Genomic DNA, 21,339 nt, shown 5'->3' on the forward strand with positions numbered 1-21,339 from the left:
ATTATTAATATATTTATAAGGACATATATTTTAAATATTAACTTTAATTTTAATTTATTTTTATAATTTTATTATTTTATTTAATTATGACCGAATTAACCAAGTAAATCAATAATCCATCGATTAAACTAATGATTTAATAATCCAATCATATGATCGAATTAATTATCGGTTCGGTTCTGATAGCTATGCATAAAATGCAATAACCTATTTGTAAAGGCTATCCAAATTACCTAGGAGCTTGCCTAACAAAATCAACTCCTAACCCTAACTTTTTTACGAAATTAATCTCATTAGTGTGAATTTTATCAAAAACATAAATGCATCTTATAGAAGTATCTACTAGAATTGGAAATTTGGAATAACCGAAGAAGACAGTATTGGAGAAAAATGAGAAGAAGTGAGGGATGGAAGAATTGCAAAGGGTGTCGAATCAGAGAAGAAGATCTGTAAAAATAATATTAAATAAAAAAGTGAAACTCCCGTTCACATTCAGTTATTTTTATGTGAAGTTGATATCTAAAAATCGTTAGATAATTTGATAATTTAATTAAATATTTAAATTATTATTTAATAATTCTCAACTATTAATTTCACATAAAAATAATTGTACATGAATTTTTATTAAATAAAAAAATTATTTAATTTTTTAAAATACTGACAAAAATTCACCATCACAATAGAAGTATCACTTACGGATTATTGTAGTATTTTTAAGGATAGAACAATAGCTAAACTTTTTTGTGTTTAATAAATTGAATAATATATATCTTTATATATAAATATACAGTAGCTAATTTTAAAATTATATATGATCTTATCTAAACACGTAATCCATCAATCGGTCCAAAACTAGTGGAAAATTACAGATGCAAGAGAATTTTTCAGTATTCCTGAAAATAAAGTGGAAAAAGAAACAATATTTTTGAAGTGTATAATGATGTCATCATAGGTGTTGGCATTGCATGATGCACGAAGGAGATTATTTTCATAGAAGCTTCCGAGCACTTTATGGTGTGTCTGGGAGGGTGGTGTGTGGTGTGGGGTGTGTGGAATGGCAGAGCTTCTTTCAAAAATTTCCTTTTCCTAGTTGCTTATTGGAAGGGATAAATGGTAGTGATAAAGATATTGTGCAAACTGCAAACTTAACTGTCAACCAAATAGAGTAGGAGAATGAAAATGTTAGTGGTATATTAAAATTATTCACTAAAATAAAATAGTATATATGTTTTTATTTTAATATATATTTTATATTAATAATTACTTTTAGTGATTAATTTTAAGTATAAATACTATTGCTTCAACTATGTTATGAGATTTCAACTCTGTAAACTTTGGGAAAAAATTATGGTAAGATTCAGGGTACATATGGCTTTTTGGTGGGTTAACATCTCTGCTTCCATTAGAATTTAGAAACACTAGGGCTATATTTTAGATTGTTAAATTATACAGTAGAATTAAATTTGAGAGAGCAGTTTAAACTTTAAACAAATAATGAAATTTAGTTTATATATATACCGTCCTAATTGGATTAATAAATATGACCACTTTGATGAATATAATATTTTTTTATGAATATAAATTTTTTTTCTTTTTGTAAAACAATACAATGAAATTTAGTATTATTTAAGTGATAATTTAAAGGATAAAATAGGTTGATAAACCAAATTTATTATAATATTACATGAAAGTTTTAAATCAAATGAGGTTACGTGTATGTTTTTGTGCATAACTATATAAATCGAATTAATTTGATTCAAATTATATGATGCATTAAAATTTTATATAAATCAAATTAATTGAATTCGAACTAGTCTTGATAGTACTAAATAAAATTAACATGATTTTAATTATATGGTGCATTACTAAGTTAGATTTAGTATTTACCTATATATATATATATATAGAGAAAGAGCTTAATTAATTCGATTTATTCTGATACTAATGTATATAAATACATGCTAAACGTGAATTCTTTATTATAGTTGGATTCACAATGGCTAGCGATGATAATTTTTTAATTTTGATGCACTATAGAGGGTCGATTAAGAAGAAACATGATCTGGAATAAAATTTACTGATAAGGATCCGCTGAGTGTTTTTCTCAAATCTTCTATGAGTTTCACCGAGTTTCAGAATACTATAATCTAAAAATTGGGACTGCATTGCGTGAAATGGGAGGAGAAGTTATTCTATAGAATTCCGATTTTCGTGTTGTGTGATGGTGTGAAGTACGATTCCTTCGTCATAGACAGTAACGAAGATTTGCAAGTTCTATTCCATTATCATTGTTAGTTTTTCGAGCTAAAGACCCCTGAGCTATTGGCCAAGCTTGTAGATGTGTGACAAACCCCAATTTGACGGTTTGTTTTGCATTGAATTTAGAGTATTTTGATAACCTTTTGTCACATTTAGCCTATGAATTAGCATGGTTTTGTTATCTCTCCCATATTCGTGCTTAAGTGTAAAAACGTGCTTTTTAAGCCTTATTTTGATGAATTCTGGTTTCTCTTTGATTCCATAAGATGCCTTGATGTGTTTGCTAGTAATCTCAGGATTGAAATAGGCTAGGCATGGATCAAAGGAAGCAAGGAAGGAAGCATACAAGTGGAGAGAAGCATAAAAAGTCAAAGAAGCAAAGTCGGCTATGCACGCGCACGCGCACAAGGCGCTCGCGCGCACATTGCGAAACAGGTCAAGGATGTGCACGCGTACCGTGCGCGCACGCGCCGATGATGGCACATGACCTCACTAATGCAACACGTGCCTGGCGATTTGAGAGGGTTTCTGAACCCATTTTGGCGCCAAATGCTAAGGAAGAGGAATATAAGGATGAAGGATTAAGGGAAAGGCATTAGAGAATCAATCTATGCTTTTCTTTTATGCCTTCCAAGTGTTTGATGAAATGCTTGGTAGGATTTTAGTGTAGCTTTTGTTCCTCTTGGCTTTGGTTGAGTAATTAGTGACTCTTGAGTTATCTAATTCCTTTGTTGGTTGACAATTAGAAGTTGCTAATTGATTTGAATACCTCTAAAGCTAGTCTTTCCTTTAGGAGTTGATTAGGACTTGAGGAATCAAATTGATTCATCCACTTGACTTTCCTCAATGGTTAGAGGTTAACTAAGTGGGAGTAATGGATAATTTGTTATCACAATTGAGGAGGATAACTAGGATAGGACTTCTAGTTCTCATATCTTGCCAAGAGCTTTATTAGTTGTTAGGTTATTTCCCTTGCCATTTATAATTATTGTCCATCATCTCAAAAACCCCAAAATAACTCACAACCAATAACAAGACACTTTATTGTAATTCCTAGGGAGAAAAAATCCAATCGTCAATGTGGTCTATAGTTTAGAAGGTTCAAACCAAAATCTTTAATCTTCAGCAATGCCAGCCACTTCTAATTCAATGCCTCTTGGTGCCTCATCATCTGTGCCTGTGATTGCACCTAAGGCAGTTTTGGTTGCATATCTGTCATTCGCAGCTGATCTAAACTGCAATTGTGACAAAGAAATAAGTGATAATTGACCCTTCAATGAGCTTGCAATTGCAATGGTTGGTACTCCTGTTATGATCCCAGTTTTCGGAGCAGGTGGAGCACCGGATGGTGTCGAGGATGTACTGCGGGATGATGATGATGATGATGTGGAACCCGCCACAATTATTGATGATAGTGATGATGACATAGTGAGGAGTATTCCAGCTGGCAGTGGTGGAGCATCTAGTTCAGAAACTCAGTAGTACTCCCGCATTTTTTAACTTTGGACTTGGATGCCATGACACGACAGGGGTTACCAGGGGTACCTTCTGGATTTGGGTTCAGAAATATACAAGATACAGGAGCTCTAGCTGAGTTCCAAGTTGGTCAGCAGTTACAGGATAAAGAGGAGGTCGTCTTAAGTGTGAAGACTTATAGCATACCCCGTGGGATTGAGTACAAAGTGTTGGAATTTGATCATCGCAAGTACCATGGGAAGTGTAAGGAGTTTGACAACGGGTGCACTTGATTGATTCGGATTAGTCTTCACCATCGCAGATGTGTTTGGGTGGTAAAACGGTACAATGAATTTCATACTTGTCTGGCCACATCGATATCTAGTAATCACAGGATACTTGATTATCATGTGATATCGGCTTTCATACTGCCCATACTTAGAGTTGATGCTGCCGTATAGATCAAGGTACTGCAGAATGCGACAGAGGCACATTTTGGTTTTAGAATGACTTATAGGAGAGTTTGGTTGGCTAAGCAGAAAGCCGTTGCATAGATTTATAGAGACTGAAAAGAGTCACATAATGAGTTGCTGCGATGGGTACTGGGTGTGCAAATCACGATGCCAGGTAGTGTTGCAGTGTTGGAACAAGCCCTGTGCGAGTTGGTGGGCAAGTTGATGAGTCATCATCTTATTTTCATCAACTTTTTTGGACATTTCCACCGTGTATCGAGGCATTTCGGCATTGTAAGCCGTTGGTTGGTGTTGATGAGACCCACTTGTACGAAAAGTACGAGGGTACACTGCTTGTTTTGATTGCTCAGGACGACAATTCCAACATCATTTCTGTAGCGTTTGCACTTGTGGAAGGTGAGAATGCAAAGTCGTGGTTATTCTTTCTATCTCACCTTCAGATGCATGTGACACCTCTGCCGGGTATTCTAGTCATATCGGATAGGTAAAATGGGATCAAGGCTACTTTGAGGCTCCTGATGGCGGTTGGGTTCCACCAAGTGCATACCGGGCATTTTGTATCCGACACATAGCGGTAAACTTTGCCTTGAGTTTTAAGGACAAAGATGCACGGAAGTTTCTAGTAAATGCTGCTTACGTCAAGACTGAGGTTGAGTTTGACTACTTGTTTGACATTCTCTAATCTGCAGATCTTACAATGTGTGATTAGGCTAACAGGATTGATTATGCATAGAAGACTCAGCATTAGGATGAAGGTCGGAGATTTGGGCATATGACTACTAATATCTCCGAGTGTGTAAACTTAATACTAAAGGGTGTAAGAAACCTTCCAGTTTGTTCGTTGGTGAAGTCCACTTATGGAAGATTGGACGAACTATTTGTTCGCAAGAAAAAAGAGGCAGAGCCACAGTTAGGAGCCAGACATCATTTTAGTCAGCATCTGATGAAGGCAATAGAGGCTAATATGAAGGCCTCCGAATATTTCATGGTAACTTTGTACGACAAGGATAATTCTGAGTTTACTATGGCCGAGACAACTCCGACTGAGAGCTTCTCACTTGGCTCTTACAGAGCTTCTCCCTCTTACTGAGAGCTTCTCACTGCCAAGCCCCCGATAGTATTTCACCTAGGCTAATGTATGTCTGGCTCTTGTGTACCGCCTCATCGCTGCTGAGAACCTTGACAAAATAATCACCAAACCCTCCACCACCATCCTTGTCACCTCCATAACCAGACTTTATACCATCACCATAACAATCTACACCAACATTTCCTACACCACCTGAACCGCCCTTACCTCCTCCATAACCCCCACCCATCCTTCCATCGTGTCTACCATTAGGGCCCCCGCCACCTCCTCCATACTCACCACCCAGCCCACTAGCATCTCCACCATCATGTCCTCCGCCACTTCATCCATACCCACCACCCATCGCACCAACATCTCTACTTTTGTGTCCTCTTCTACCACATTCATCTCCACCGTCATCGTCACCATTACCTCCAGCATCATCTCCACACATCATCGTCACCATCACTATCGTTGTCCCCACCATCCTCATCATCATTTCTGCCTCTCCTTCCACGTCGACCAACACCCCTCCCTCTCTGTTGGCCATGACCCCTGGCTCCACTGCAGCTTCGGCTCCTGTCCTCCAATACATTAATCGCATCGTCGAGCCACTTCTATTCACGTTGACTCGAACGTGTCCCAACATGACGCTTTCGCTCAACACGGCATCTGTTTAGGACATCAGATACCTGATCCACATCAGAAATCAGTCTTAGACCTCTCTGCATCGCCTCAGCCAGAATTGCAACTGCCCTAGGATCACGGCGTGTGTTTGGTTTATCAACGTGTTTTAACCTAATTTAAATATGTTTCTGTAAAAAAAATCATCAGGAATTATACAAAGACAGAAAATTAACTATATATTCTAGGCAACAAGTGGCCGTCTGTGCAGTAGTGAATAAGATAAAAAAAAAATAAATAATATCCACTGCTAGAAATCCAAATAAATCAATGGGATTAAAAGTAATTTAGATCAAGCTAATACAAACAAAATTATATAATCTCCTTTGTTTTATTCTTCCTCTGATCCTCTGTGCTACCATTTTTGTCAAGTTTACCTTTTTTTATTACTATTTTTGTCAACTAGCTTATATAATTTTGTTTACACTTGCTCCCACATGCCCTTTAACCCTTTCTCTGTTTTATTCCATACATAAGCTTCCAACTTGATTTGATCATGTCTTTTTTCATTAACATTAATTTAATATAAACTGTATTGTGTGTGTATATAGTTTATATACTATAATATATTGTGACGATAAATATTTTATTTATTATGAGGTGTCTCAATCTTTACATGCCCATATTATATATATAATGATAGATAACGAGAAAATATGTGAAAATAAAACAGGTATACATAACTTATTGAAGGTCGATTAGGCACCCTGAAAATAATTGATTCCATTTTCTTTTTTCCTTGTGGAATTGGCTCATAAAAGATTCCAAAAGTTAGGCACTACCCCATTTTGCTAATGGCTAATGACTCATTAGTCCAATCCCATTATATGAAAAAAAGAAGAAGAGTACTAATTAGTCATTTTAGATTAAATAAAGTGTGGAATAAATCATTGAGAATAACGTGGCATGTTATCAATTAATGATAGTGGTAGTGTTGCTAAGTCCTACATTAGCACACACCAAAAACATAAATATTTTAAAAAACCTAAAAGAGGAGAGATAAGAAGATTTTGCATGAAAAAAAAAAGCCCAACTATGCACACTCATGTATAAATAGCATACAGCATAGTTTATTAATTATTTATTAATTTCTTTTAATGATTGGAGTTATTTTTAATAGAAAAATAGAGTTTTTTGTTTGAAGATCACAAAATAGAGTTTTAAATATTATTCAACCAAATATTTATAGGTCTTGTTTATAGAATTTTTTTATTTTGAAACGGTGATTTTGTAATTAATGTTAAAGGTTGAGTTCTGATTAAATTATATATTAAAAAAAGTTGTTATTGAATCAAATATCCATATCTATATAATTTTTAAACTAACAAATAAATAGGTCAAATATATGCTTCCTAATGTGATAGTATATTTTACAATATAATTGATACAAATTAAATTCTATATTAAATGAATTTTGGGTGGGAACAAGAAATAAAAAAAAACATTATCTATGAAATAATGATTCATCATTCATGGTGCAAAAATGATGAGGTCAAACAATTGAGAGAAAAAGGAGATGTTGTAACTTGCAAGTGCTCATCTCATAATAATTAATAAAAGAAAGAAAGCAAATGGCTGTCACTTTCTCTTTCCTGCCCGCCCTGCCCGGATGCACACTCTCACATTCCAAGCCTGCCCGGCCGGCCCGTTGTTCTAGACTCAATTTCACAACTGGGTTGGTTTGATGTCTTTTTTGTTATCTGTTTTCCTTTTCTTTTTAGTTATTTAGCACTGTACTTATGTTGTTGATCCTTGTTATCATTGAATACTAGGTTCTTGTTCCTTGTTTTTTTATGTTTCATATGTTGTTGATGGTGAAGAAGCTGTATTTTTAAGAAAAGACTTAAATTATTGTAGCTAAGGTTGCTTAAGGTGACTCTTTTCTTTTTTAATGTAAATATATTTTTTTCTTATTGAATTTTGAAGCTTTAAGGACTTTTGAGTAATCAAAATAATTGGTAGGAATTTGAGGGAAGATGGGGTTTGAGAATAATGCAATTAAAGCAGGGAGTTTAGATGTTGAAAAGTCAAAGGGAGGGAAGAAGAAGAAGAAGAAGAATAGAGATGGTGATGAGAGTGGATGTTGCCTTAGATTGAGTTTCATTGGAAGTTGCATACCTTCAAGATCAAAGGTTGATAACTCCATAAGTGGCACCACTACTAGTGCTCATAGTTGTAAGTTTTTCTTTTTCTTTTTATTATTTTTTATTTTTTATGTATGTCTCACTTCTTTGGCTTCATGATATTTTTCTATTTGATATCAAAATTTAAGTGGAGGAAAAATAAATTTTGGTTGTCTTTACTTTTTGGTTCTGTTCATCTTTTTGTATCTTTGAGCTGCTAACTTTTTGTGTTAATTTAAGGATCATAGGTTTTTATTTCTGAGTTGTGACATTGAGAGATCATTATTGAATCATATAGATTAAAGAAAGTTAAACCATGGATGTCAATTTTGGTATGAGAATTTTAGAACGACTTAAACATGTGTTCTAATTCCATGATCAGATTGCTTAAATAGATACATCAGATTCATATCATGTACTAGTTTTTATTAATCCTTTAAAATCCCAAGTGTTTAGGTGGTAATACCATGAAACAATGAATGAATTGAAGGTTTTTCTAATTTATTTTCAATAAGTAGATAAAGCATCTGCATATGAGAGAAGCAAGAGGGAAGCAAGTGCTGCACCAGAGTCCTCAACAACAACTAGTAATGCTGGAAGTGTCCCTTCGACTCCAAAGTTCAGCGAGGAGTTGAAGGTTTCTCCTCGGTTGCGAAAATTCACCTTCAATGAGCTTAAGTTGGCAACTAGGAACTTCAAACCGGAGAGTCTTCTCGGCGAGGGAGGGTTCGGTTGTGTCTTCAAGGGTTGGATTGAGGAGAATGGAACTGCACCTGTGAGACCGGGGACCGGTCTTACTGTTGCGGTCAAGACCCTTAACCATGATGGACTTCAGGGTCACAAAGAGTGGCTTGTAAGAAACTTATTCAAGGATTTTCCTTTTAATTCTGTGATTGCTTTTTGTTAACATTCTCGGTGTCTTTCTTCTTCTTTCCAGGCTGAATTAAACATTCTTGGTGATCTTGTCCATCCTAATCTTGTAAAATTGATTGGTTTCTGCATTGAAGATGACCAAAGATTATTGGTTTATGAGTTTATGCCCCGAGGAAGCTTAGAGAACCACCTCTTTAGAAGTACGATACGAACTTATTTTCATCTCTATTGATGTGTTCACCACTGCTTATTTATATCTGCAATCTCAAGTCACAAATATTATATCACAATTTAACACACACTTAATGCAAATGTTGGTTGAAAACAGTTTTTTTCTTGCACTATGTTCGTATAAATATGTATGCATGAGGAAGTTTAATCGTTTTCTGGTAACAACCATGAATTATGCAGAAGGGTCTATGCCTCTTCCTTGGTCTATCAGAATGAAAATTGCACTTGGTGCTGCAAAAGGTCTTGCTTTTCTCCATGAAGAAGCTCAGAGGCCCGTAATCTATCGCGATTTCAAGACATCTAACATACTATTAGATGCGGTATGTTGAGTTATTAACAAACAAGGCATTTTCTTTTTAGTTAGTTTGCTATTCAGTATTCATACTCTTAATGTAAAATCACAACATCAAAATTGGTTTTAGGAATACAATGCAAAGCTCTCTGATTTTGGACTCGCCAAAGATGGTCCCGAAGGGGAGAAGACACACATATCTACAAGAGTTATGGGAACATATGGCTATGCAGCTCCTGAGTATGTGATGACGGGTGAGTTCGAACCTTATCAATAGCAATTGGAACTGTCATAAATCTAAGCTTTTCATTAATGTTAAATATCCCAGCTTGGTTTATGCCAGCCTAATTTTTCTGTTTCATTTATTAACATGTTTCATTGATTACTCGGTGAGCCAAGTTATAATGTAGCAATTAAAAGAACTGTTGTCAGATATATCCAAAGTAAAACTTAGGGTTATGAATCTTGTTAAAGGATATAGTATTATGTGCTATGAATCTGTTACTGAAGATGGGTTATTGACACTTCTGTAGATATTCAAACTTAATTTCTGTTACTTTAAAATACTCTGCATCTCAAACAAAATTTTGAAGGGGCTTGAATATGGATTCTATTTCTATACTTAGATTGTTTATATTATCCTAACATCCTTTGAGTTCTAAGCTTTGTACTACAAAGTTTTTATCTTTTTCACTTTGAGTTTTAATTCTGACATGAAACTACCTATTTTGATCAGGACATTTGACGACGAAAAGTGATGTCTATAGTTTCGGAGTAGTGCTACTGGAAATGCTCACCGGCCGGCGATCTATTGATAAGAATAGACCAAATGGGGAGCACAACCTTGTGGAGTGGGCAAGACCTTTTATCTTAGACCGAAGAATGTTCTATCGGATAATCGACCATCGCCTTGAAGGCCACTTCTCCATTAAAGGTGCACAAAAAGCAGTCCAGCTAGCAGCTCAGTGCCTTACCCGCGATCCGAAATCCAGACCTATGATGAGTGAAGTTGTTCAAGCTCTAAAGCCTGTACAAAACCTCAAGGACATGGCCATTGCGTCTCGCCACTTCCAGTTCATTCGAGTTGATCGAACCATGTCTATGCCGAATCCTAAAAACGGCATGCAAACACAAGTAGGATCTTTCTCAAGGAAGGGTCAACCTGTAAGGACCTTGTCAAGTCCAAGAGGTCCTCCTGGTTCTCCATTTCACCATTATAGCAAGTCTCCCAAACCTAATGGATGAGAATCACAAATCTCACACTATCCTTAGTTTGCTTCTCTGTTCATTCACAAAAGCTCATGGATCCAAGAGTAACTAAATTAGTCCCTTGCTTTCTGTGTATACCAACCTTCTCACTTTAGAGGAGCCGAATCCTAAGATAGTTTATTCCATTATGGTGGGGACTTGGTTTCACAATTTGAGGAAAAAGAACAGAATATACTACAACTTTTATGTGTGGAATTTGTTTTACCTTTTTCCACCTTGTTATAGTTTATTAGGATTCCTTCCTTTCATAATGTAACTTTGTAAAAAAAATGGTGGTGGTGATAACTCATGTTATTCATAGATGTTTACATACTCATTGGTCATTATACTTTTTAGTAAATAACTTGTTAATGTAACTTATGTTCCATACTTGTACCAGAAACATGGTAGATTTTCACTGAATTAGAGGTGCTGAAGATTCCTTCTTTGTTTCAATTTATTTTTGGGTTCAGAATCTATTATTTACCTGTCTATATAAAGTAATAAACTTGTTAGTATTATTACATGGTTATGCTCAACTCAAACTTTATTTGAGAAAAATTTAATAAATTTATTACAGATAGATATCTTATTTGATAAAAGATAGAATTACAAAACTTTTAGTTACAAAATTTACTAAATTCTCTATCCCCAAAGTAAACTAGCAAGTACAATTTTCATATGAAGGACTACTCCCAAAGTCCAAACCAAAGTAAACTAGCAAGTACTTGTAGGCCTATTTTGAAATTTATTAACTTTGTGGTCCAATAACCCAAAGTATATCATATATTATTATCCAATAAAATCCAACAAGATAAGCAAGAAAATCTAACCACAAATTATCATTATTCATTATCCTTTCTTTCTTTCTTTCTTTCTGTCAAGTAAGCCATGGAAACAACCTCTCTCTCTTCACACTTCATTCTCACTAGACATCTCATTCCATCATCAAGAAGCCACAAACACAAACAATTCTTACAACCCCAACAAAATCAACACCAACTTTCTCTCAGATTCAAATGCAGCAGCAGCAACAATGACAATAGTAGTGATTTAAACTCATCATCATCATCAGTTCAAGCACCAACTGATTCAGCTGCTGTAGGAGTAAGGTTCAGGAGAAGGTCATCAAGAAGACAATCAAGAAAGCAAGAAAACAATAACAATGATGGAGGTGTTGCTACAAGAATGGGAAATGTCAAAAGTGCCCCTAAGAAAAAATGGGAGGAGATGACATTAAATGAGAAGGCAGTGGAACTATACATGGGAGAAAAGGGTGCACTGTTTTGGCTCAACAAGTTTGCATATGCATCAATATTCATAATGATTGGTGCTTGGATTTTGTTCAGGTTTGTTGGTCCTGCACTCAATCTTTATCAGCTGGATTCTCAACCATTGAACCCTTCTGATGTATTCAAGGGATCTTAATTAGCTTTCTTCCTAATTTTGAAACAAATGAAGATTGGTTGTTTTATCTTTTATTATCATGTGTACTTTAATTTTGTACCCTTATTCATAGGAAAATTAATCGTTGAGTTTAGACATACAAATATAGAAACAAGATTTCAATTAGCATTGCTGTTAAATTGTTAATTATCTCGAGCATGATTATTGATTAGTAAATGGTGCTATTGTTTCCATGTAAATAGAATTCATAGACCTATTGTTTTCATGTAAATGGTGCTTCATTTTCCATTAGGTATATATCTATTGATAAGCAAAATCTTCCTCGTAATTTTCACTGAAATAATAATTTTGTAGGTGAGATACAAGTTAAGATGAGCCTATTTTTGTGTGTATTTGAGATAAAATCAAGTTTAGCTATTTTTTATATTAGCTAGGTGAATGGTTATTCTACAAAATTTAACTAAAAAAAAAGATTCTAAAGATCTTGATAAAACTAAAAAAATACGAGCATTTATAGATTGAATGCAAAAATTGTTATGAATTAAATTATAAGAAATTGAGCAAATGTAATTACATAATTCTGTAAAATGTTTTATAATGTCAATACATTAAAATTAAACTTTTACAAATTTATCAAAAGATATTTAAGTCTAAATAAACTAAGTGCATGCATGCATTGCTATTATAAAACATAATGACGGAGTTAGATACTTAGATTTATGTATTTGATGCAATTTAGTAGGATAAGATTTTATATAATTTTTGTTGTGTTATGGAATTTTTTTGGTAGCACGAATTAAGGAACAAAACAAATAGAAAGAATTTACCTCTAATAAAATTTACTGGCGTAACACATTTAGCTAGAAAGAATAATATAACAAAATTTCATTTCATTTTAGGATGATTGTTTAGTATTCGAAAATTTTCGTACGAATAAATTTATCTCTAAAAAAATGAAAATTATCAAATAGGTGTTGAGTTAAAGGTTTTAAAATGGTTCTTGAAGTTATACTCAAGTTTTAAAATGGTTCTTGAAGTTAATAATTACTCAATTTTATCTTTGAATTTACACTATAAATTCATACTAGTCTCTAAAATACTTTCCGTCCATTGGAATACTGAAATGATGTCGTTTTGTATTTATAAAAAAAAAAAAACCTGAGCCTCCCCTTCTCCCTCCTTTCCCTTTCTTTTTTCTTTTTCCTTCCCCAACCCGAGACCTTTGTTGCCGCCTCTCGCCAGCTTCGATCACGGCATCACGCTGCTCGTCTCCCTCCTCAATCTAGTCTCTCACACTCTTATCTCCTCTCTCTCTTTCTGTCTTCCTGATCCCTTTTATATTCGCTAATTCCAAAATTAATTTGTCACTGCACTTCCTGAATGAAGTTGAAAGAGCTTTTCAAACAAGCTTATGGGAGATGCCGCACTACTCCCATTGAAAATGTTTCCTTCACCATTGATTAGTTTATTGAGACCGTTTAAAAGTATGATTTTGATTTTAAAGTTGGCACCAGGGTCACTTTGCTTCGGGGTTCATTTATTTTTTTTCAATTTTTTAAACTGCAATAGAGTTTGTTCTGTTAATGATTGTATAAAATTTTGAACTTGATAAATAGATTTTGTGGTTTAGGTGAAAGATGAAGTTGAATGGAGTCTGTTGAAATAATGTGTATTAATGAGTAATGAAAATGTTTAGTTAATGTGTTTGTGAAAATTGATAGTTAATTGTGTATGAAGAAAAATAAAATGAGTTAATGAGAAAATTAAATTTGAGATCAGGGTGGCAGATCGAGATAGAGAAGAGACAAGAGAAAAGAGAGAATCAGAGAGAGACAATTAGGAGATATGAGTGTAAGAGACTAAGTTGAAGAAAGCGGGGCGCGCGACGCGGTGTTGTGACAGAGACTAGCAAAAAATAGAGACAGAGAAGAAAGAGAAGGGGAAGGGGCTTAAGTTGGGGAAGGAAAAAGAGAGGCTTATTTTTTTTATAGATACAAAACAACGTTGTTTCAGTATTCTGATGAACGAAAAATGTATTAGAAACTAGTATAAATTCTGAAGTAAAGTTTCAAAATAATATTAGATGACTATTAATTTCAATGATTACTTTAAAGTTCGAGTGTAATTTCAAGAATCAATTTACAAATTGACTCAATAAATTTTTTATGTTTATTTCATCGGATAGGTCAAGTTTTACCATTAAAAATCACCTAATGTCCTTAATTGACAGGTATTAATTTGTTTAATTTTAATATTTTAAAAGATTAATCTAATTAAAGTTTAGAAAAAATAATATGTACATAAAGAATCTGAATTTAGAGATAGTGTATGATAAAAAAAAAATAAAAGATAAACATAAAGACAATAATTCAAACTGAATAAAAAAATACATTGACATAGAAATAGAAATAAAAAGGATATATTGAAATTACATATAAAGAGAATCATTCTATTTTCTATTCAATTTCTTGACGCAACAAAAAAGAAACTTCTCAACTTAATTTGTCAACGCCATAATTTGGAAATTGAATAGAAGGGACTCCTCAACCTTCTATCCAATTTCCCAATACAACAAAAAAAGATTCCTCAACCTCAATTGTCTATACCATGGTTTCATCACGAAACCAAAAAAAAATTTTAAATTTCTAAATTATTCTACGCTACGACTACAATAGTTAAGGAGATATTTATAACCTCTTATTAGATTAAAACAAAAAACACCCTCAAACCCATAAACATAAGATTCAATTTAATAATTAAATAAATAGAATCAAAATACATCCTTCCTGATTGATCATTCAAACACGCTACTAAAGTTGTAAGAGTAAATCGTTTATCTAAAATGAATTTCGTTTAATATTATTCGTTTACTCTTAATTGATTTGTGTTACTAATATGTCTTATATAAATTGTTTTGAATTAAAATAATTTAGTAATAATTATTAGTAAATTGTTCTAGGCCATAATAGAAGATAGAAGTGTAGATAAATTATTTAACTAAGTACGATTTATATATAATTCAGTTGAAATCGATTTATTACGAGAAAAAAATATAAATAAATCGATTTTAGCTACTCCAATTTACTAAGAGAAAAAAATATATGGACATTATTAATAATAAATGGTTCAAAATTTTGAGAATTAACTAAAATCAAAGCTACTCATGCATTTTCTCTTTATTCTTTCTCTAAAATGTTATAAAAGTTAGGAAGTTAAATAAATTTATGTTAGTATTTTTAAAACTATAAACAATTAGAATTAAAAGCTTTTTTAATAATTACTGAAATAATATATATATATAATACTACTGTTGTTTCTTATATTTGTATATTTATTTTTTCTTCTTAAAAAATAAACCATGTAGGTATTCTTTTGTTTTATTTTTTTAAAAAAATAGAAATTTCTAAATATATCGTATTTACTATGTTTTATTGGTAGTCAAATATATAAGTTTTCAATAAAATAACTTTAATAAGTATTTTATCTAAACAATAATATTTAGGACAATTTACCCAAATAAATAAATTTGGTTAAAGCTTTACTCAAATACACAAAACAGATTTCAGTTACGTTTTCGTGCAATTTCCACTTTATGTAAACCGTGGTAAGCTACCACGGTTTCTGATTAAAACGTAAATCGTGGCAAGCTACCACGGATTATGCTTTTTTTGTTTTATGTGTAAACCGTGGCAAGCTCCCACGGTTTACAAAGAGAGAAATATAACCATAAACCGTGGCAAGCTCCCACGGTTTATGAAGAATGCAAGCTGCACATAAACCACTATGGCTTACCACGATTTACGTGTGAGTGCCTATAAATACATAATCCGCTGAAGCTTCTCACGGATCATTTGTGACACAAAGCAAAATTTGGGGGTTGTTGGTTTGAGAGAATCTATGGAAAGTAAAGAAGGTTGGAAAGAGGTTTAGTTGGTGGAGCATGGAGGATGAGGATCGCTTGTACCGATTAAATGGCGTCGCTCACGTGGCTGGATACATCGACGCCGAGGTTAGTTATTATTATTATTATTATTATTATTAATATTCTTATTATTACTATTTATATAAATATTGATATTATTATGGTTATTGTTAGTAAAATTATTTTTTTACATTTAATTTTTGTTGTTATTGTGAGTGCATAGTATTAGTAGTGTTATTGTTATTATCATTATTGTTGTCCTCGTTTCTGATAATGGTAGTTATTATTGTTACTCTTAGATTTTGTTAGAATTGGACCGCTTATTATTATAATCACTGTTATTGCTATAATTAGGGAATTAAGAAAAACAATGTGAGGCTTGTAATAATTTTTTATAAATTACGTCTGATGTTATTAGTAATGGTCGTATGTTGAGGGGATTTTGTTGCCCACATTTTGTAGCCTGCTAGGGTGATTAGCGGCGTTAGAAGACAACAGAATATGCCCTTACACGACCGGATTATACTCTACCTGGAGACGGCGAGCTTGTATCATTTGGCTAGGCTGAACAGCCAGTGGCTCTGGGTTGATGAGCCTCTCCTTAGCGCATTTATTGAGCAGTGGCGTCCTGAGACGCACACCTTCCATATGCCCTTTGGTGAGTGTAGTATTACTTTGCAAGATGTGGCATATCAACTGGGTTTGCCAATCGATGGTGAGCCCGTCAGCGGGTGCCTGACTGAGTTTGAGAATCTGATGGAGCAGGGTAGACCAGCATGGGTATGGTTCCGCGAGTTGTTTGGGGAGTTACCTCCACAGAATAAAGTCAAGCAGATGACAGTGTGCTACACATGGTTCCATGAGAGGTTCCGGGTTCTCCCAGCAGATGCTACTGATGAGACCGTGCGTATATACGCACGTGCTTATATTATGATGCTATTGTCGTCTCAGTTGTTTGCGGACAAAAATGCAAACCGGGTCCACCTTCGTTGGTTGCCTTATTTGGCATCGTTGGACGACTTGGGCAGATATAGCTGGGGTTCGGCTGCACTGGCCTGGTTGTATAGATGTCTTTGTCGTGGGACGAACAAAAACATTGTTAACTTGGCCGGGCCGCTACAGCTTCTACAGTCTTGGATTTTCTGGAGGTTTCCCACGTTGAGGCCTAGTGGGTTTGATGTATTCGGGTTTCCTCTTGCCTCCAGGTACGGTTTATTACTTTCTGTTCACAAGTTGGTCAACATCATGTGTTATTTCTAGTTATGACATGATTTCAATTAAAATTGTAGGTGGGCTACGTTTATGCCGAGGAACGATCCAGGGGATCAGAGATTAGTGTCTGCACGCCTTTCGTTGGATCAATTGCGTGTCCACGATGTGAGTCATTTAGTTATTGCTCTTAGTTTCAGTGGTTTATGTTAAGTGTCGTGCTCTGATGAAACCCTTACTATTTCGATACAGTTTGTGTGGGAGCCTTATTCTTCTGCCGAGGTTGGTGCTGTTATTCACCCGGAGATACTAGCCGACGAGCACCGTAGGCTATGGACAGCCGTCACTAGCCTGATATATTTTGCTGTAATTGAGTGGCAACAGGTCGACCGGGTTCTACAGCAGTTTGGCGGTCTTCAGCATCTCCCTGAGCCAGCTCTGAACATAGATTGGCTACATGCAAAGGATGGCAGGGGTGGGGACAGGTGGTTCCCCACCTATTATCGGGAGTGGCATCAGCATTGGGAGAACCGGCTTCATTCAGTCATCTGGGTCGATCGAGTCCTTGATCCCGATCCATCATCAGACTACCTGGAGTGGTGGTGCCGTGTGGCGCACAGATTCCTATCCCCAGATGTTGCATTTCAAGATCCTAGGCTGATTGTGTTGACTGAGGAGGCTCGTCACAGAGGGTCGTCGCAGGCACCTCCTAGAGTGCACGTTTACGACAGACCAGATAACAGGCGAGTAGATCGGCGTCAGCGTATAGGCACCCGTACCACAGATCGAGAGTGGCGAGAGCTGGCTGACCGTTTAGAGGAGGACATCCCTAGAGCTGATCATGGAGATGCGGCGGATTTTCGTGTTCCTCGACGTAGAGGCAGACGACAGGCAGGGCGGGATGGCCGTGGAGGGGCTCGAGGTAGAGTACCTTCCGTTGATGATCAGGGCACTCAGCATGGTGTTGGTGAGGATGTAGTTGGTTCAACCTCAGCTATGGATCAGCCGACCTACGATGTGGGTAGTAGCTCTCAGCTCTTTGGGAATGTCGCCCCAGATGCGTTTGCTGGGTATACCACCGCGGCTGTTGGGATGGACATCGATGATCCTGTTACTGAGTCAGAGTTCTATAGGGATATAGCAGACATGCTCATGGATGATGATGGGACCCATTATAGGCCACAGATGCCTGACGACCAGCCCCAGTTTGCTGATCCGCAGCCACAAACTTACGATGTTCTTCCTCAGTTGGCCGTTGACCTCAACGAGCCTGCAGCATCTCCGACTGACCCATGGATCCCATTAGGAGGGACCCCAGCCTCAGCATTCAGCGGCGTTCCCGCACAGCCATCAGGACCAGCGGCAGAGCAGAGACCTAAGAGGGTGAGGCGTCCTCCATTGTGTGGCACCCAAGGGCGGAGCTAGATAAAATATTAGAGGGGGGCCAAAAATATTTATCCAATAAACTAAGACTAAAATAAAATTTTAAGGGGGGGCTAAACTAAAATTTACATATAATTTACATGTAAAAAATTAAAATTAGGGGGGGCCATCGCCCCCCTTTCCCACCACCTAGCTTCGCCCCTGGTGGCACCGGAGGTCACCTGCTCGGTCAGTTCGACGATGATGACAGCGACACCATTGAGGATTCTGATTAGTTATGTCATATTGTCATGTCCAGTCCCTATATTAGTTTATGTTCTTCGCATTCTATTTAGCCTTATGTATTTCAGACTTCTGTAATTTATTATCTGCCATGTATTTGATAGTTAAAAAGGTTTGAGAATTGTCTAATATGTTATCTGCTATGTATTTGATAGTTTAAGCGGTTTGAGCTTCTATTATATACATGTATTCTGTCACAATTATCATGCGCAGTCTAAATGATACCATATTGATGCAATAAAACACTTTAACATAAATGGTTTAGGATTAAAATTTCTCCTTCATAAACCGTGGGAGCTTGCCACAGTTTATGGTTATATTTCTCTCTTTGTAAACCGTGGTAGCTTGCCACAATTTACGTTATAATCAGAAACCGTGGTAGCTTACCACAGTTTACATAAAGTGAAAATTGCACAAAAGCGTAAGTAAAATCTGTTTTGTGTATTTGAGTAAAACTTTCACCAAATTTATTTATTTGAGTAAATTGCCCTAATTTTTATTTGACTATTTATCTATTATTATATAGGAAAAAAAAGACTATTATCACACCTCAATTAATAAAATTTTACTTAATCATCTTAAATGATCTTTTTTCAATTTTATAGCTAAATTAATAATTTATTAAGTAAAAATTTAATATTACCCAAACTTATTATCGCTAATACTATAAAATTAAATTAATGTTATTTTTTAATAATGTAATAATAGTCATGTGTATCTATAAGACATGGCATAGTATATAGTATATGATAATAAAAGAATAATTAACAGATGAATTATAAGGCATAATATATATATATATTTGAATTTTCATCGAACATTATTTTATTGTCTTTATGAAATTTAAACTAATAGCGAGTAACTTAAAATTATAAGAAATTTTTATGTCAATTTCACAAATTTTATACAAATTTAATTATTTTACTTGATAATTATATATTTTTTTAAAAAAGAATAATTTTATTCTAGCACTTAAATAAAATAAAAACTTTTTAGATAAAAAAATTATGTTGACATTGGATTTTTAATTAAATCTAAAAATTATTATTAAAATTTTTTTATTTGACACAAATTTGTGGTGTAAAAAAATTTATTTGATTTTTGTTTTATTTTCTTGACTCAATCGACTTCAAATTCTTTACACCATATACCAACGTAGCCACTTTTTGATCACTATTCTTTCTTTCTTTATAGTTTTTAGCCATTATTTAAAGGATTTTTTGGGCATTGCCATAGATGCTAGCGGACAAAGATTTAACTTGCAACCAGTCCGTACTTAGTATAGCAAAGTTCCAATAAAGAGGGGTGGAATACGTGAAAATTTTCCTATAACATATGTGTAGTAAAAAATAAAAAAATTTAAAGCAGCAAATGATTAAAAAGAAAAAGGTGAGGCTAACTAGTGATGCAACAAGACATTATGGACCTATAGTGAGGGCTCACATTTTTCTGTTTCTTTTCTTTTTTTTTTTCTGAATTCCAATTATTAAATTTCATTTTCTTGCCAATTTCTGGTCTCCTCGTACCGTTGCTATCCCCGCAAGTGTCGGGAATTTCATGCAAAGGTGAGGGGTAGACGCCACTGCTCCGAGTCGATTTAGGGTAGTTCTACCAATTAAGACATTATATGCTGACCCCACGTCGAGGACTATAAAGTCTATGCTCAGCGTTTTGGATTTTTCTCCCTTTTTCGAAGGTTGTGTGGAGGGGTAGAAATCCTAGTGGTTTTATTGGCGTGTCGCCTAGTCCGTACAAGGTATCGGGGTAGGCTCTTGTTCCGAGGGTTACCTAAAACTGTTGGTCGATCTCGGACGAGATCTTCTGTACTGGTCGGAGCTGTTGTGTCCAACTTGATCTTGAAGGACCAGGGTACTTTATAAAATTTTAAAAAATTTAGTGACAATTTATCATAAACTTTCATATAACGCTAAAAAATTTAGTGGTAATTTATCATAAACTTTCATGTAACGCTGACGTGGTCAGTTGATGATTTTCAATATGTTAAAAAAATTTTGTTTCTCTTTTTGGACAGAGCCCAACAAACAGACCCACCCTTAATACACTATCCATATCCACCCATCTGATCACCCTCCCCACCCGCTACCTAATCGTCCTCGACCTTGCGCTGCTCCATGCCTCCATGGGTTCCTCTGAGAAGGAGAGACCTCTGATCGTCTTTGTCTGCCGCTGTTGAGATCGTGATTTTCGTCGCCTCCATCGCACTTGAGGCACTTTGTTGATCTCCACCGTGTGAACTGTTCATTTGTTGCTGTTCAGAACCAGTTACTCGGTATCGTGGTCTCACTCTCCTTTCCGGCGGATGGTTCTCGACGTCGGTGCTCACCGTTCTTCTTGGCAACTGTGTGATGGTTCCTGTGTCAACCCGACCTCCCGGACAATTTGAGGCCGAAACCCAACCTTTTCTTATG

The 21,339-nt window shown here is 35.2% G+C and overlaps 2 protein-coding genes across 4 annotated transcripts; both read left to right on the forward strand.

Moving 5' to 3' along the window:
- The first annotated feature begins 7,591 nt into the window (after positions 1-7,591).
- On the forward strand, positions 7,592-11,163 carry LOC107486758 (serine/threonine-protein kinase PBL34). 3 transcript variants are annotated; one of them, XM_016107329.3, is made up of 7 exons: positions 7,593-7,615; positions 7,903-8,115; positions 8,582-8,916; positions 9,001-9,136; positions 9,348-9,487; positions 9,590-9,713; positions 10,196-11,163. In XM_016107329.3, the coding sequence occupies exons 2-7, from the start codon at positions 7,917-7,919 to the stop codon at positions 10,702-10,704; spliced, it is 1,443 nt and encodes a 480-aa protein (XP_015962815.1). In that variant the 5' UTR covers positions 7,593-7,615; positions 7,903-7,916; the 3' UTR covers positions 10,705-11,163. The 3 variants fall into 3 exon arrangements, with proteins under 3 accessions (XP_015962817.1, XP_015962815.1, XP_015962814.1); XM_016107328.3 differs by having other exon boundaries at positions 7,600-7,615; positions 7,867-8,115; XM_016107331.3 differs by having other exon boundaries at positions 7,592-8,115; positions 9,351-9,487.
- A 371-nt stretch (positions 11,164-11,534) lies between these two features.
- LOC107486760 (uncharacterized) lies at positions 11,535-12,330 on the forward strand. The gene has a single exon (XM_016107332.3). The coding sequence runs from the start codon at positions 11,599-11,601 to the stop codon at positions 12,133-12,135; it is 537 nt and encodes a 178-aa protein (XP_015962818.1). The 5' UTR covers positions 11,535-11,598; the 3' UTR covers positions 12,136-12,330.
- The last annotated feature ends 9,009 nt before the right edge of the window (positions 12,331-21,339 follow it).

Source organism: Arachis duranensis, chromosome 4 (assembly GCF_000817695.3).
Source record: "Arachis duranensis cultivar V14167 chromosome 4, aradu.V14167.gnm2.J7QH, whole genome shotgun sequence".
NCBI classification, from domain to species: Eukaryota; Viridiplantae; Streptophyta; class Magnoliopsida; order Fabales; family Fabaceae; genus Arachis; species Arachis duranensis.